The sequence below is a fragment of the Anas platyrhynchos genome, chromosome 21 (assembly GCF_047663525.1).
Source record: "Anas platyrhynchos isolate ZD024472 breed Pekin duck chromosome 21, IASCAAS_PekinDuck_T2T, whole genome shotgun sequence".
NCBI classification, from domain to species: Eukaryota; Metazoa; Chordata; class Aves; order Anseriformes; family Anatidae; genus Anas; species Anas platyrhynchos.
This window is the reverse complement of record NC_092607.1, coordinates 16,685,115-16,697,862: the sequence shown is the minus strand read 5'-3', so window position 1 is coordinate 16,697,862 and position 12,748 is coordinate 16,685,115. Positions and strand designations below refer to the sequence as shown.

At 49.6% G+C, this 12,748-nt stretch overlaps 2 protein-coding genes across 6 annotated transcripts in view; one reads left to right on the top strand and one right to left on the bottom strand.

Moving 5' to 3' along the window:
• Nucleotides 1-771: 771 nt before the first annotated feature.
• Nucleotides 772-2,461, bottom strand: NPBWR2 (neuropeptides B and W receptor 2). The gene has a single exon (XM_005026860.6). The coding sequence runs from the start codon at nt 2,459-2,461 to the stop codon at nt 1,463-1,465; it is 999 nt and encodes a 332-aa protein (XP_005026917.1). The 3' UTR covers nt 772-1,462.
• Nucleotides 2,462-3,580: 1,119 nt separating this feature from the next.
• LOC106019329 (uncharacterized) overlaps nt 3,581-12,748 on the top strand; it is a 29,541-nt gene continuing 20,373 nt past the window's right edge. For 4 of the 5 annotated variants that reach the window (XM_072026452.1, XM_072026455.1, XM_013106271.5 and 1 more), the window contains exons 1-3: nt 3,581-3,704; nt 7,421-7,488; nt 9,291-9,418. The gene's annotated coding sequence lies outside the window, so the exon portion shown is untranslated. Of the gene's footprint in view, nt 3,705-7,420; nt 7,489-8,524; nt 9,419-12,748 lie in introns of all 5 variants that reach the window. The other variant, XM_072026448.1, reaches the window with a different exon arrangement.

Sequence of the window (12,748 nt, the reverse complement as noted above, 5' to 3'; positions counted from 1 at the left end):
CAGAACCCACCTTGGTGCCTTTAGGGCCAGGGAGCTTTCCCTGTCCCAAGCTGAAGAAGGGAAAATGAAGAAAAACTGGGGAGAAAAAGCTTAAGTGTGTCTCATTGTAAATGAAACATGATTTTTTTTTTGAGGAAAACTTATTTTGAAAATTTTAAGCCAGTTAATATAGTTTCTTAGGGAGGTTAAAGGATGGGAGACCAAGCTTGCCCCAGGCAGACCCCTTCCTGCAGCCCTCCAGGACAGTGAGTGCTGGGCCTGCTGCCCTAGCATAAGGGCTGGTATCAGGTGTTTTTTTAGGGTGGTGATGAGTGCAGTGGGTTTTCAGTATTGCTTTGGCTGGAAATTTCCACTCATACTTCACAAGGTGCTCTGGTGGCTACACCACTGCTCCTGGTGTACTGTGGTCCTGTGGGTCCCCTCCTTGACCTTTGAAACACTGAAACACTGTGCACAAATGTGCATAAAAACTTTTCTGTAAGCTAGTGTGTGGGTCTAGAAGCATAGCTAAGAGGCTACAGGTATTTGGGGGCAAGTGAGGTACCTATTTATAGGTATTTGATATTATATGGAGAGAGATTCACCTGGGTTTTGAGCTGGTTGGGGGAAAGCCATGGTGAGGGCAGCAAAACACCCGATTTGTTTGTGGCTTACAAAACACCTGATTCATTACAAATTGATGACTTCTCATTTTACAGCAGGTAAAATGCAATACATCTCGCAATGATGTGGGACAAGCAGCACAGGGTTTCTTCAGAGAAAGAAGGACCATTTTTACCGCCATGAAGTTTATTCCATCAGTCACTCTTAAATAAATATATATTTGACATTTAACAGAAACAACTAGTTAAAAATAACTTCTAACACAAATTACTACAGTTGCTGAAATATTTATGTGGTGCTGGATATCAACTTTAAGACACAGGTTTTGCTTTTTGGTTTAAATTTAACTTCTGTTGCCAGTTCAGGAAAGAAGAAATCTGGCTGTGGGTGTGTAAGAGACATCCCTCAGTCAAAACCAAGGCCATAACACCTGTGCACACATGGACACAAAATACTCTTGCAAATACTCATCTTGCATCCTCTGTTTTGTTATGACAGTGTGTGTTGGCTCTGCTGCATCAAACCATCCCCCAGATAATTGAGAACTGAACAACCCCTAAATCTGAGAGCTGCTCTTCAGCTTCTCCGTGCTGTACAGCAGATGGCAATAAAGGACTGCCATGGAGCAGAAGCAAACCGTTAACAGGGAAGTTCTGTCCTTAGTGCTTTGGGGGGTGTGATTAAAAATAAGACCGTTGCAATGCTGAGATGTTTGGGGAAAATGCAAGACTTGCAGGTAAGCAGGACAAAATGTGGGAATGATGACAGACATACACATACATCACGTGTAAACTAAAGAGAAGGGTTGTGCATTCAGTGAGTGTTCCCCGAAGTTTGCAAAGTTGTCCCCGCCCCGTGCTTAAGAAGTTCTGCATTCCAGCATCTTCCGGAAACTTTTCCGAAAGCTGTCATCCAGGAAGGCGTACAAGAAGGGATTCAAGCAGGAGTTGGCATAGCTTAGGCTGGTGATGAAGTAGGATATGCCAATGACCACGGAGGTCTGGGGCAAGTCAGTGGTCAAAGCCACGATGGTGGCCAAGTGGAAGGGGGTCCAGCAGAAGAGGCACACGGCCAGGACGATGAAGACCATGATAGTGACTTTCTTCTTGGCTTTGTCCAGGGCTTTAGCGTTAGAGTTCAAGTGCATGTTCCTCAGCTTGTACAGCATCATGGTGTAGAGGATGCAGATGGTGGATACTGGGATGGCGAAGCCAAGGATGAGGGTATAGATCCTGCTGGCTTTGAACCAAAACCTTTCGGGCTTGGGGAAATTGAGACCACAACTCTTGATCTCCAGGTCGTCCACGTAGACGTTAGCGAAGATGATGAAGGGGAGAACTATGATGGTGACGAGGATCCAGATGCACAAACTGACGATCCTGGCTGCTCGGTACGTACGATGTGGCATCCTCTTGGACTTGACTGTGGCCAGGACGACCAGATAGCGGTCTATGCTCATGACTGTTAAGAAATAAATGCTGGAGAAGATGTTGTAGTGGTCTATGGACAAGATGACCTTGCAGAGGACTTCTCCAAAGGGCCAGTAGTGCAGGAGGTGCTCAGCAATATTAATGGGCAGGACAAGTGTGAACAAGTCATCAGCTATGGCAAGGTTCAGGATGAACATGTTTGTCACAGTCTTCATCTTTGGAGCCTTGAGGATCACGTAGATGACAGCGGTGTTGCCTGTGAGCCCAACAGCACAAATCACAGAGTAAATCACAGGGAGGACAACATAGAAATCGGCTGCTTGCTCTTGGAAGGAGAAGTTGAACCTCATGCTGCTGTCCAGGTAGCAGCTGTTGCCTTCACTGCTGCAGGTGCTGTTCAAACCATCCCAGAGAGAGCTGTTCCCCATGCCTGCTGGTCACAGGCTGCCCTCTGAAGTCACTGAAAGCCTTGCTAGCCCAGGAGGGAGAGCTTTTTATCCTGTGTAGCTAAAAAGCTGCTCTATCATCAGATTATTTCCAAGAAGTGAGTCGAGGCAGCATGGGTAAACCTCACTTACCTCTGTCTGCCACCATGGGAGAAGTCAGATTTTTTGAAGTGAGCAGGGGAAAAAAAATTGAATGATGCAGAGGGCTCCATGAACAAAGCGAATAAGGCTTGTATCTCCCTATGCAAGTCGAACAACTCCTCTCTTGGAGGCTGTGCAGGTGAGCTGTGGCTTTTCTCTGCTGGGGAGGTGAAGTGGCTCCCGTTCAGCCATCCCCAGCTCAGGTCCTGGGGCTTGCAGGAGTGAGGAGGGCAGGGAGGGAGCTTTGTGCTTGGCCGGCTTCTCTCAGCTTTCGGAGGACTTGAGGGCTGGCTGCTCTCCCAGTTGCAGGGCTTTCTTTTCCATGTCAGAGCAGAAGCGTTGTTGTATTTAATTAGTGCCTTTCTTTGTGCTGGGGACTTCAAACATGTTTCTCCAGCTGAGATCACACAGAGGGAGGGAGTTTCTGGCGTGGCTGCTCCTCACACCAGGGGTCCCCTAGCAAGAGAAGGAAGGGGAAAAAAATAGAGTTGAAGGAATATTTCCCAAACTTAGAGAGGCTTAACCCACGTTTAAAGTAACTTTTAAAATCAAGCATAGGTTATGATAGCAGACCATGCTCACTGCATGCATTTGTGGCAGCACACAAAACTTGGCACGGACAGACAAACCTGTGAATCTCCAAAGTTCAGGGCTACCCAGACTGAAAAAGGGGGGTGGGGGGGGAGTACCCTGAGAGCAAATCTGCTTTAGAGTCAAAGCAAGAACCCCCCCCCCTGCCTGTTTACACCTCCACCGCTATCGCCTGACCCACGCTTCCGAAAATTCCTCCGCAGGGAAGCGAGCAAAGAGCCGACCCCCTGCCAGGATCAAAGGTTTGGCAACTGGTCCCCAGGCTCTGCAGGGAGAAGCGCCTGGCTCTGCTCCTGGTGGGCATGGCGAAGAGATTGGGCTTGGAGTGCCCCTTACCTGGCGAGTGGCTCCGGCTGCCTCCGGCACCTGCTGCTCCGCACGGCTGAGCCTCTTCCCTCTGCTCCAAGCTGGAGGAGGGTCCCCGGGATGCTGACGTTACCAGTCCTTGCAATCATATCAACATGGTGCCTGTGTGTGTGCATCGCACGTCGGGGTAATTAGCACTCCTTCTCACCAGGGAAAAGGAGGGGGAGAAAGTTCTGTCCGCGCTGGGTGGTTTAAAGAAGGAAGGAGGGGAGATGCTGGCAAGCAGCTGTTGCGCCAGGGTGGCTCTTTTTGGGGATGGGGGAGAGGTTTTTGGGGTGCACGGGCAGCACCCGGGGCTGTCACGCTGTGGCTGGTGGAGTGAGGGATGTGTGAAGTGCTGGTGTGTGTGTTAAAATGTTTCACCAGGGAGCACCGGCTGTTTTTAACCAGGGAAGATGCACAAATGTGTGTGGAGGGAGGGAGTGGGAGGAGGGTACACACCATTACAGAGCTCGTAATGAACAAATAAACAGACATACCTTGCCAGATCCCTGCTGGCTTCAGCTGCTCGGGGGGAGCTCAGCTGACTTTCCCCAGCTGGGTCCATCTCTTGGAAAAGCAGCTAAATCCTGGGATGTGCTCGGTGAGGTGCAGGGGTCCTGCAAAGCCCGGCAGAAACACACTCAGGTTAAATCACAAAGCCAGGCACAGCATAAGATCCCTTCCTTTTCATGTCCCTGTAAAGAGAAAAAAGGGAAATCAAGGGTGATTTTAGTTTCCCTTTAGCCTTTTACATGCAGCATCCAGCTGGAGGCTGCCTGACCTTTGTTTTAGAAACAGGGGAGAGGAAATGTGGGCATCCAGCAGGGCTCTGCCTGCCAGCGTGCGGTGTTGTTCCTGAACCAGACAGTCACTGGTTCAACGAGCCCTGCAGCCAAGGGCTGCATTTAACTTTGTTCCTTTTTCTGGGGGTGTTTTTCCTCTTCTGGCAAGACTTCTGTGCACCAGTAACTGGGATGAACAAAACACTTTGCACTCAGAAGTCCCTCCTTAAAGGCCGGGGGTATAACTGACTTTTCAGCAGACTGATTTATTATTTATATTTTTTTTTACCTTGCCTGGTGTTTCTGTGTCTCTACCCAAATCCCCTCAGCCATCAGACCTTGGTGAAATTAAACAAAATGAAGTTTGCCCACAGGTTATCCATAGCAATGATGGGGGTGTTCCTTCAGATCACAGATCCCAAGAGCTGCCCTCGAGCTCTCTTGGGGAAGTTTTTGTAAGCAGTTTGTAAGGAAAGCTGGGTTTGGATGGGTCTGCAGCAGGAAGGTAATTTTGGGGAATCGGTTGTCATTGTCAAAGAAAAATAAATCCTGGAAGACAGAAAATTTCAGGAGAATGAAATGTCAAATTTGCTGTTTGCACAGAGGTTCTCTGGGGAAAAATGTTTTCTAACAGGAGGAACCTGAGCTTGTCAGAAACTTGCCCAGATCCGAGCTCAGCGTGCGCAGGCAGGTAAGGGCTGGATGCCCAGGGCTCCTTTGGGTTCAGCTGATGTTCAGATGAGGCTGTCACTGTGGGAATGTCACCTGGGGGCTGGATCTACCCACACTGCGAGGCCGCTTTGGGATCCTGGGGGATGAGCTTGTCCTGGAGATGAGCTTGGGTGAGCCTGGTCCCACTCCTTGGGCTCTGACCTTGATCTTCCTTGTGATGCCCTCATTAGAGAGCACCTCCTGCTGCCTTACGAGTTATGGCTCACTTCATCTCCAATGCTTTGAGGAATAATTCTCTCTGGGTGAAGACAAGGGGGAGCCCCATTAGTGCCGGGAGACGGAGGGGAGTGGAGGAGCTGACGCAGCTCTGCCAGTGTCACCGTCTCCTCTTACAGGGCGTGACTTGTTTGCCTCCAAATTAATTCCCAGAAAAGAGGCTGGCAGCCTGAACAAGCCTTTCAAAGCAAAATCCATACGGAGGATCTTGTGCGTGCTATCCGTCTGACCTTAGAGCAGCTGTTTGCACAGTGAGCAGTTTGCACGGTCAGGGTGTCCCTTGCGCACAGACCACATCCCCCGGAGGGAAGAGGCCGGTGAAATTTCCTCCTTTCTTGCAAATTGTACTTTAAGGTGATGCAGAGAGGTGTGAGGACAGAGGTATGGCTTGTTGCTGTTGAAAGGGAGAAGTGTTGTGATCCTGATCTGTTCCTCAGACTGCAAAAGATTGTTTGCAATAAAAATCCTTTTATTTTCCAGCATAAAGCACAGGGATCTGGGAGAGCTGAGGGGGTTGTCCTTTCACTCCCCTCACTCTTCCCTTGGAATTGGCTTGTGCTGAAGCCCTGAAACCGAGCACCAGTTTCAAGTTCCTGCTACAAAGGATGCAGGAAAAGTTCCTGCATCTTCCCTCTGAGCTATTTGCACGTGGCCTTGTGCAAGGAGCCCTGTCACCAGCATGGTGCAAGAGGGACAAGGTTTCTGCCCTGCCAGATCCATGGGATGGAGATGGTTTTAACTCCTGAAACCCATGTTGATAGCAAGCAGCTGGGGTCAATATTACAAAGGGAAAGTGATGAAGAAATGATGAAGAAAGTGTCTGAAAAGATGGGGCTTGCAGGGAGGGTGTAGTCACAAAGACCAGCTGTGGATTTGGGTCACTCCTGCTTTCCTGGACACCTGAAGTGACAGCTTCACTTCCCAGCTCTGGAAGGAGGATTTGTGAAGTGCTGGGCTCAGCTTTTGCCCAGCAGCAGTCCTGGGGTGAAACTGGAGCTCTTGTAGCCACCAGGAGTCCCGGGGCTGTTCCCGACCTGGTAAGATGGATTCGACTCCCCTCTAGGGACTGTTGGGGACAGGATCCTGCTCCACTGGGCTCCAGCTGCTTTCAAAGAGTCAAGTTCATCTCCAGGACACAAATGAGCAGCGTATTGATTGCACACCAAAACAAAATGTTCTCTGCTGACTGTCTTGCAGACGCTGGTTATTAGGGTGATTTATTTGGATATTTATTCGAGATGCTGTGGCGCTGCAGGTTAATACCCTAAACCGGCTGTGTCAAACCGTCTGTAAGGGATGGTTTCTGGTGAGCCAAGACAGAGTGAGGTTATTTATGGCAGGACGCCTTGGAGCTGCTTGTCCTGGGCTGCACTGGTCCCTGCCTGGGTGTTTGTGGGGTTTGGGCACCGTTACCCCCAGTAACCTCCTGCTCCTCCTCTGTGTGGCACTGGCTTGGCAAAGGAGCAGTCAGTGAGTGGTGGAGTGAGCTGGAAAGGATAAACCCAGGTTTATTTATCACCCATGTGCTGGGTGTTTCTGCCTTTGACCATGAGCCAGGACATCTGCAGCAGCTTCCCATCCCTTCTGGGCCAAAGCAAACAAGTTGGCTTGGGTGGGTGATGGTGCCCACCTCGTGGGACATCCCTGGGAGCCATGTGGAGGGTGCTGGTTTTGCTGGGGGATGGAGCAGGCATCTTCATTGGGAAATCGGTGAGCTGGGGGTCAGGAAAGTGCCTCTGAATGGTGAATACAGATCGTGATGGATCCAGCCTGCCGCAAGCTGGAGCGAAGGCAAAGTGCTATTGGAGGTGCTTTGAAAAAAAAGAAAAGGAGTAATGAGTCCTATAAATGGCCTGTTCTTGTCAGGTGAGTGATATATCAATAACTGCTCCATAGCTGCCTCTGCAGGGGAGCGGTTAAGATAAATGCTGTGTGAGTAATTTGCTCGGGCCAGCGGTGAGGGGGGATAAAAGGCTTAGAAATGGGAGGTGGTGGGTGGCTGGAGCTGCCTGTTCCTTCCCGTGGGGCTGCCATGGCCAGGAGCTTCTTCACAGCTCTTAATAAACCCCAAATCTTCTGCAGGACGGGGGTTATCTTCTGGGCTTTGAGCTCTCGCTGTTCCGTATCTCAGGTTTCTTCCATCAGCCCATGTGAGTCATGGCTTTCGTGCAAGCTGGCTTCAGGACCTGTACCCACGAGGTAAAAAAAACATCGAGGTAAAAAAAACAACGTGTGACGGTGCCTTGTTCTGGGGTGCTCCAGGGGACAGCTAATTGCTTGCTTTCACAGTCATCTTGGAATGCTGTTAACCCTTGAACCTATCAATTACCACTGAAATGTTAACAGGATTAGGTTTTCCTCCCAGCTGTCAGAGCAGATATGCACAATGTGGATACCTGGGGGTTCTCCAGCACAGATTTTTGGTTTGCAGAGGCAGTGAGCAAGGCACAAGGAGCAATCCTATTTTAAAAGGACCTGAATATGACTTCAGAAGGAGAAATAAAAGCAGATTAACTGCCCTAAGTGATGGCTGGAAAAGAAGTGGGTGTGATCAGGCAGAGTTTTGCTGTTCTTCTCCTGGCTTTTCATCCACGAGGCACCTTCTGGTGCCCTGCTGCTGGCAGCCCTGGGGTTCTGCAGGACACACGTGCTGGTACCGCACTGCACACCAGCACCCCGTGCAGGAACTGTACCTCATTTACTTGTTATTAAACCACTTATTGCAGAGCTGCTAATGGCCCTCGGTGCCCCTGAGCCACTTTCAGGTGGTACGAGTTGCTGCCTTGACTTTTTTTTTTTTTTTTAAAACACCTAAAATGTCACTTCTGGGAGGTCACCCTCTGTCACTCCAGGTCTTGCTTTGAGAGCTGTGTGGCCACAAACCCAGGCATTGCAACGGGGTTAATGCATCCACAGAAAGCCAGCACAGAGCTCTTTGGGGATGCTCGCCGGGGAGCAGGCTCTGTGCAATATATTCCAATATCTCTAAGCAACAGCAAAATGTGTCACCTCTTCTGCTTAAGTAGCGGAGCTCGTCTGGCCTAAAAGGCTAATCATCGGAGGGTTATGGAGTGCAAATTGCTGCTGAATGAATTTGCTTTGTTCACTCCGGCTCCCCTTCCCCACTGGTGTTATGACAGAGAAATGACTCATCTCCATGTTAATACCATGTTTTAGAAAAATGTTTTAATATTTGGTACAGTGTTCATTGTTTAGATTTTTTTTTTAAAAAAAGGCATGAAATCTGTCTTCTGGCACAATGTATTCCAGGGTGATTGCACAGAGCTGGCACCTTTCGATGAATGCTCTTCAGGTCAACCAAGATAGCAGATTACGAGCTTGATACCATCAATTATACTTGGGGGGGGGAAAAAAAGGGAAAAGCAGGAGGCTGGGTTTGAGTGTAGCCAAACTTGACTCCACGGCTTTGAATGAAAATCATCCATTACAGCTCATTTTTGCAGCTTGTGCCTGCCTGACTAGGGCATCGCAATTTGTGTAGCCAAATACCTGCTAATGATAATTCAGTTTTTGAAAGTGTGATCCTGGTTGAGTTGCAGCATGAGATGGAGCAAATGAAAGTTGCATAACAGAGGCGAGCCTCAGTAGGAAACGGTGTGTAGTGAAATGCCAAACAAAAATACACCCAAAGGCATTGCTGCGGATTGAGGTTTCAAGAGGCTCGACCCTCCTCATCTGCACCCTGTGGGCATGGATGTAACGGGCATTTGGCTAAAAGCAAATGAAGGTGGGGATAGTTTTAGTATGTGGGCCAGAAATAACCAAAAGAGCAGCAAACCTAAATAATTAGGACCTGATTCATCTCCCTTTATACCTGATTTGGACCCCAAATCCCAGGCAGCCACAAAGCAACCCCCTTAGAATAAAATTCCCTGGGGAAATGAAGCTGCCAGGTCGCAGCATGCTGTTTGCACACTGTGTGTGTGTGTGGGGAAATCTGCTCCCAGACTGAAATCCTATTGATGCAACTTTAATTCTAGGCAATCAAATCACAGAAGGTGTTTCAGATTCTTGTGGAGGCGAAGCAGGGAGGAAGAAAACACCAAATCTCTTCCATAGAGAACAATTTCTGAAGCACGGAGCTCCCTGGGGCCAAGCCTCCTGCCAGGTGAGTAATTCCAGACAAGCTGATGGAGCCAGGAGGAGGCTTTCAGCGTTGGGGGACCGTGTTAGGACCAAATAAATCTTTCCACTCAATACCAGTGTCCCTCAGTGATTTCAGAGGGTCATCGCACTGGCACAGACCACGTGTGAGCTTTGTGAGATGTGGCTCCTCAATTTCACTTTCAGGTGGACAAAAAGGGTTTCCTTGTAAACGCTCCCTTCCCACTGGTGTCTGCAGGCTCTCAGCGAGGCTCCTTGCCAGGAGGCTGGTTTTTGTAATAAGAATCGCTTGCTGCTTGTAAATGCTAAGTGATGCGTTTCTCTGCCTCGGATGTCAGGAGTTACGGGAGCGCACGGCGTACAGAAACACTCCCCAACTGCATCAATAACCTTTTTGTGTTGCTTAGTGAGTACTAGATAACTGCTGAGCGGTTTCATGTCTCTGCAGGTTACTTAGCAATCAATTACTCGTCTGTCCTCCAGAACATCCTAATTTACCGGGAGGATGCGATGAACTCCTTGCTGCAATCAGGGGCTGGCAGTGCTGCTCCCTGGCAGGTTCGTGGGCTTGGCTGAGCCATGCAACAGCTGGGATTGAGCAGGAATAGAGGTTTTGCAACCTCTGTGTGCTGCTTTTTGGGGGGTTGAGACTGAGCATCCCTGACTTGTGGCCAGGAGTGAAGGCGAGGAAGCTGTAGGTCTGCAGGAGCATCTCCTCTGTTTTCTGTGCAGCTTTGCAGCACTCCTTGGCCTGCTCCTTATGATGTGGAGCTGGCAGGGTCCTGCTACAGCCCTGCGAGGGTTGGGGGATGTCCTGGGCTGGAGGGAAACTGGTGTGAGAGGCAAACCATGGGTCCTAGTGGTGTGAACTCCAGCTTGTCTGGGCTGCAGGCTTAGCAGCTGGGCTAACAGTGTGCGTGCTGCTCCCTCCAAGCACAAGGGAAGGCAAACTCATGCAAACCACGGAAAAAAGCTTACAAAGGCATATCTTGTCCCATGTGTGCTTGGAGTTAGCACCCAGGAGGCTCAGCTGATGCAAGGGAACTTAAATGGTAAAGCTCAGCTGCGGTGCAGTGGACACGTTTGTCTGGGAGGCTGCCAGCAGCCACTTGTGAAGCAGTTAAGAGAAGAATGCTGCTGTAGAAAGCTCCTCGAAGGGAAAGCTGTCCTTGCTCTCATTTCATTGTGCACTTGGTTCTCTGGTATTTGCTCTCTGCAGCAGCCCTTTGGCCCTGCAGCGGTGCTGCAGAAAGGGAGAGGAGGAAAAAAAACCCAGGGAAGTGCCATGCACCTGATCGCAGGGAGCAATTGCACACAGGCTGTGTCTGGGGACAGGCACTAAGGCTTCCCTCAATAATTATTTCTGGTCTCTCACTCTATGGTGATGAAGGAAAATAAACCTTGGGGCTTTTTATCACCCTGCATTTTCCACGGTGCTGCTCTGTGGGACTGCTGCTTCTGGTGTTCCCGTCCCTGCATTTCCTTTCCTTGCTGCCCTGGGGCACCTGAATAATGGAAACTTCATCATTTTGTCTGTATTGAAATCCACAGAGAAGCTTATGGGCTTGTTTCCAGTGTGAAAGCAAGCTGAATTTTACCCATTTTATAGGGAGGAAAACATAAGGTAGGAGAAAGACAGGCAATCGGCAGATGCTTTTCATGTGGTCGCAGGGAGGGAAAACACAATTACGGTGCGTGAGACACATAGTTAAGGTAAAAGCAACAAAAGTGACCCAAATGGCAAGCCAGCAGCTATTGAGCTGGCAGCATTGTCAGTAATGGAGCTGCTCTGATGTGCTGCTGTGCCGGCTCCTTCCCCGTGCACCGGGCTTTTATCGCCGCTGCGCATCCCAGGCTGCTGTGTTGCCGTCGTGCAGCCTGTTCTTAGAAAACAGGTCGGCTCTTTTCACTCTCTTGAGCATTCGAGTGAGTCCAGGAGATGTCGGAATGGGTTGATAAGTGGCTCTGCGTTGTCTCGGCTGTTGGGTGTTTTGCTCAAATTGCTGCTTCCCGAGGCTCTGCGCTGTGATGGAGCTGTTGACTCGCGCCCAAGCAATCCCAGGCACGCAGCTTTTGAGGGAGGTGGAATAGCTGAAGAGAAAAAATGGGCTGGGAGATCACCTGTTTGGAGGAAATGGCAGAGAAAAGATGTGCTTAGATCAGCTCCTGCCCTCTGGGGTCCCGTGGGTGCTGTGGTTTGTTCCTGCCGGGGCCTCCTGGCTGGGCAGGTTTGTCACCGCAGCTGTGCTGCTTGGAAAGAATAAATCGAGGCATATTTTCCCCTTTCATCTCTATTTTTTTTTTTTTTGTCAGGAAAACCGGGATGTCTTCCTGCTGGATTTCACAAGCAGGAAATCAATTGCTGAGAGGTTCCCGCTGGGAGATTTGTGTCTCATGAAATTCATGCCGGGGGCAGAGAGGCAGGCTGGGGAGCTGGGGACGGCAGCTCTGTCTTCCTCCTCTCTGCTGCTTTAATTGTTTGTAATGACTTAATAAGCAGCACTAAACAGGAAAGCTGATCCTTCCCTGCAGCAAGCACAGGCATGAGGCATTTTATTAACTTTCCTAGAGCCTCTGCTTGGAATTTCTTTGCTGTATTTTTTCTTTTCTATGGCCTCCATCCAAAGCCTCTGGAAATTGATAGGAAAGCTGCTGTTGACTCTGTGGTATCAAGGCTCCAAGTATGGAGCCAGAACCAAATCAGGTGGTGATCCTGGAGGGAAATAGCATGGAGAAATGGAATAACTCACAGCCATGAAAGTGTCTGCGCCTTGGCACCCTGTGTCTGCAGGTGCATACCAGGGGGAGAGAGCAAATTAAGCATTAAAAGAGCTGTTTGCTGAAGGATGGCTGGGAATAGCTGGTCCTTCAGGCTGGGAACGAGGAGGAACTCCTCATCAAGAGGAGGTGGATGGAGAGCTGCTGTGCATCCAGCTCCTATTTTCAGCTGCAGACAGTGCCCCACCTGTGAGTGTGTTCAGTGATGGTATACGGGTGAAGCAAAGGAGATTGCCAGTGATATCTTATAAAATTTCGTCCAATGGTTGCAAAATCCAGCCTTTGATTTCAATATCCCTAGAAATGTCCACTGCCTTGTACAGAAAATCAAATGAATGATACCTTCCAGTATTTAAGTCAGTGTTAAGCTACAGCATTGTCCTCAGCAGATGCCACCTCCCTGCCACACAGGGATGGAGGACGGCATCGCCCAGCACCATTTGTGCCAACAAACATTTACCCTCCAATTTATTCTCGGTAACAGCACGTGGGGCTCGGCAGTGAATGGGTGCTCTTCTCTGGCCAGTGGGCATTTATCACCCGTGAGCTACCCTGC

Excerpts from the sequence above, each read along its gene's own strand:
- NPBWR2 (XM_005026860.6), bottom strand. The coding sequence starts at position 2,461 with ATGGGGAACAGCTCTCTCTGGGATGGTTTGAACAGCACCTGCAGCAGT.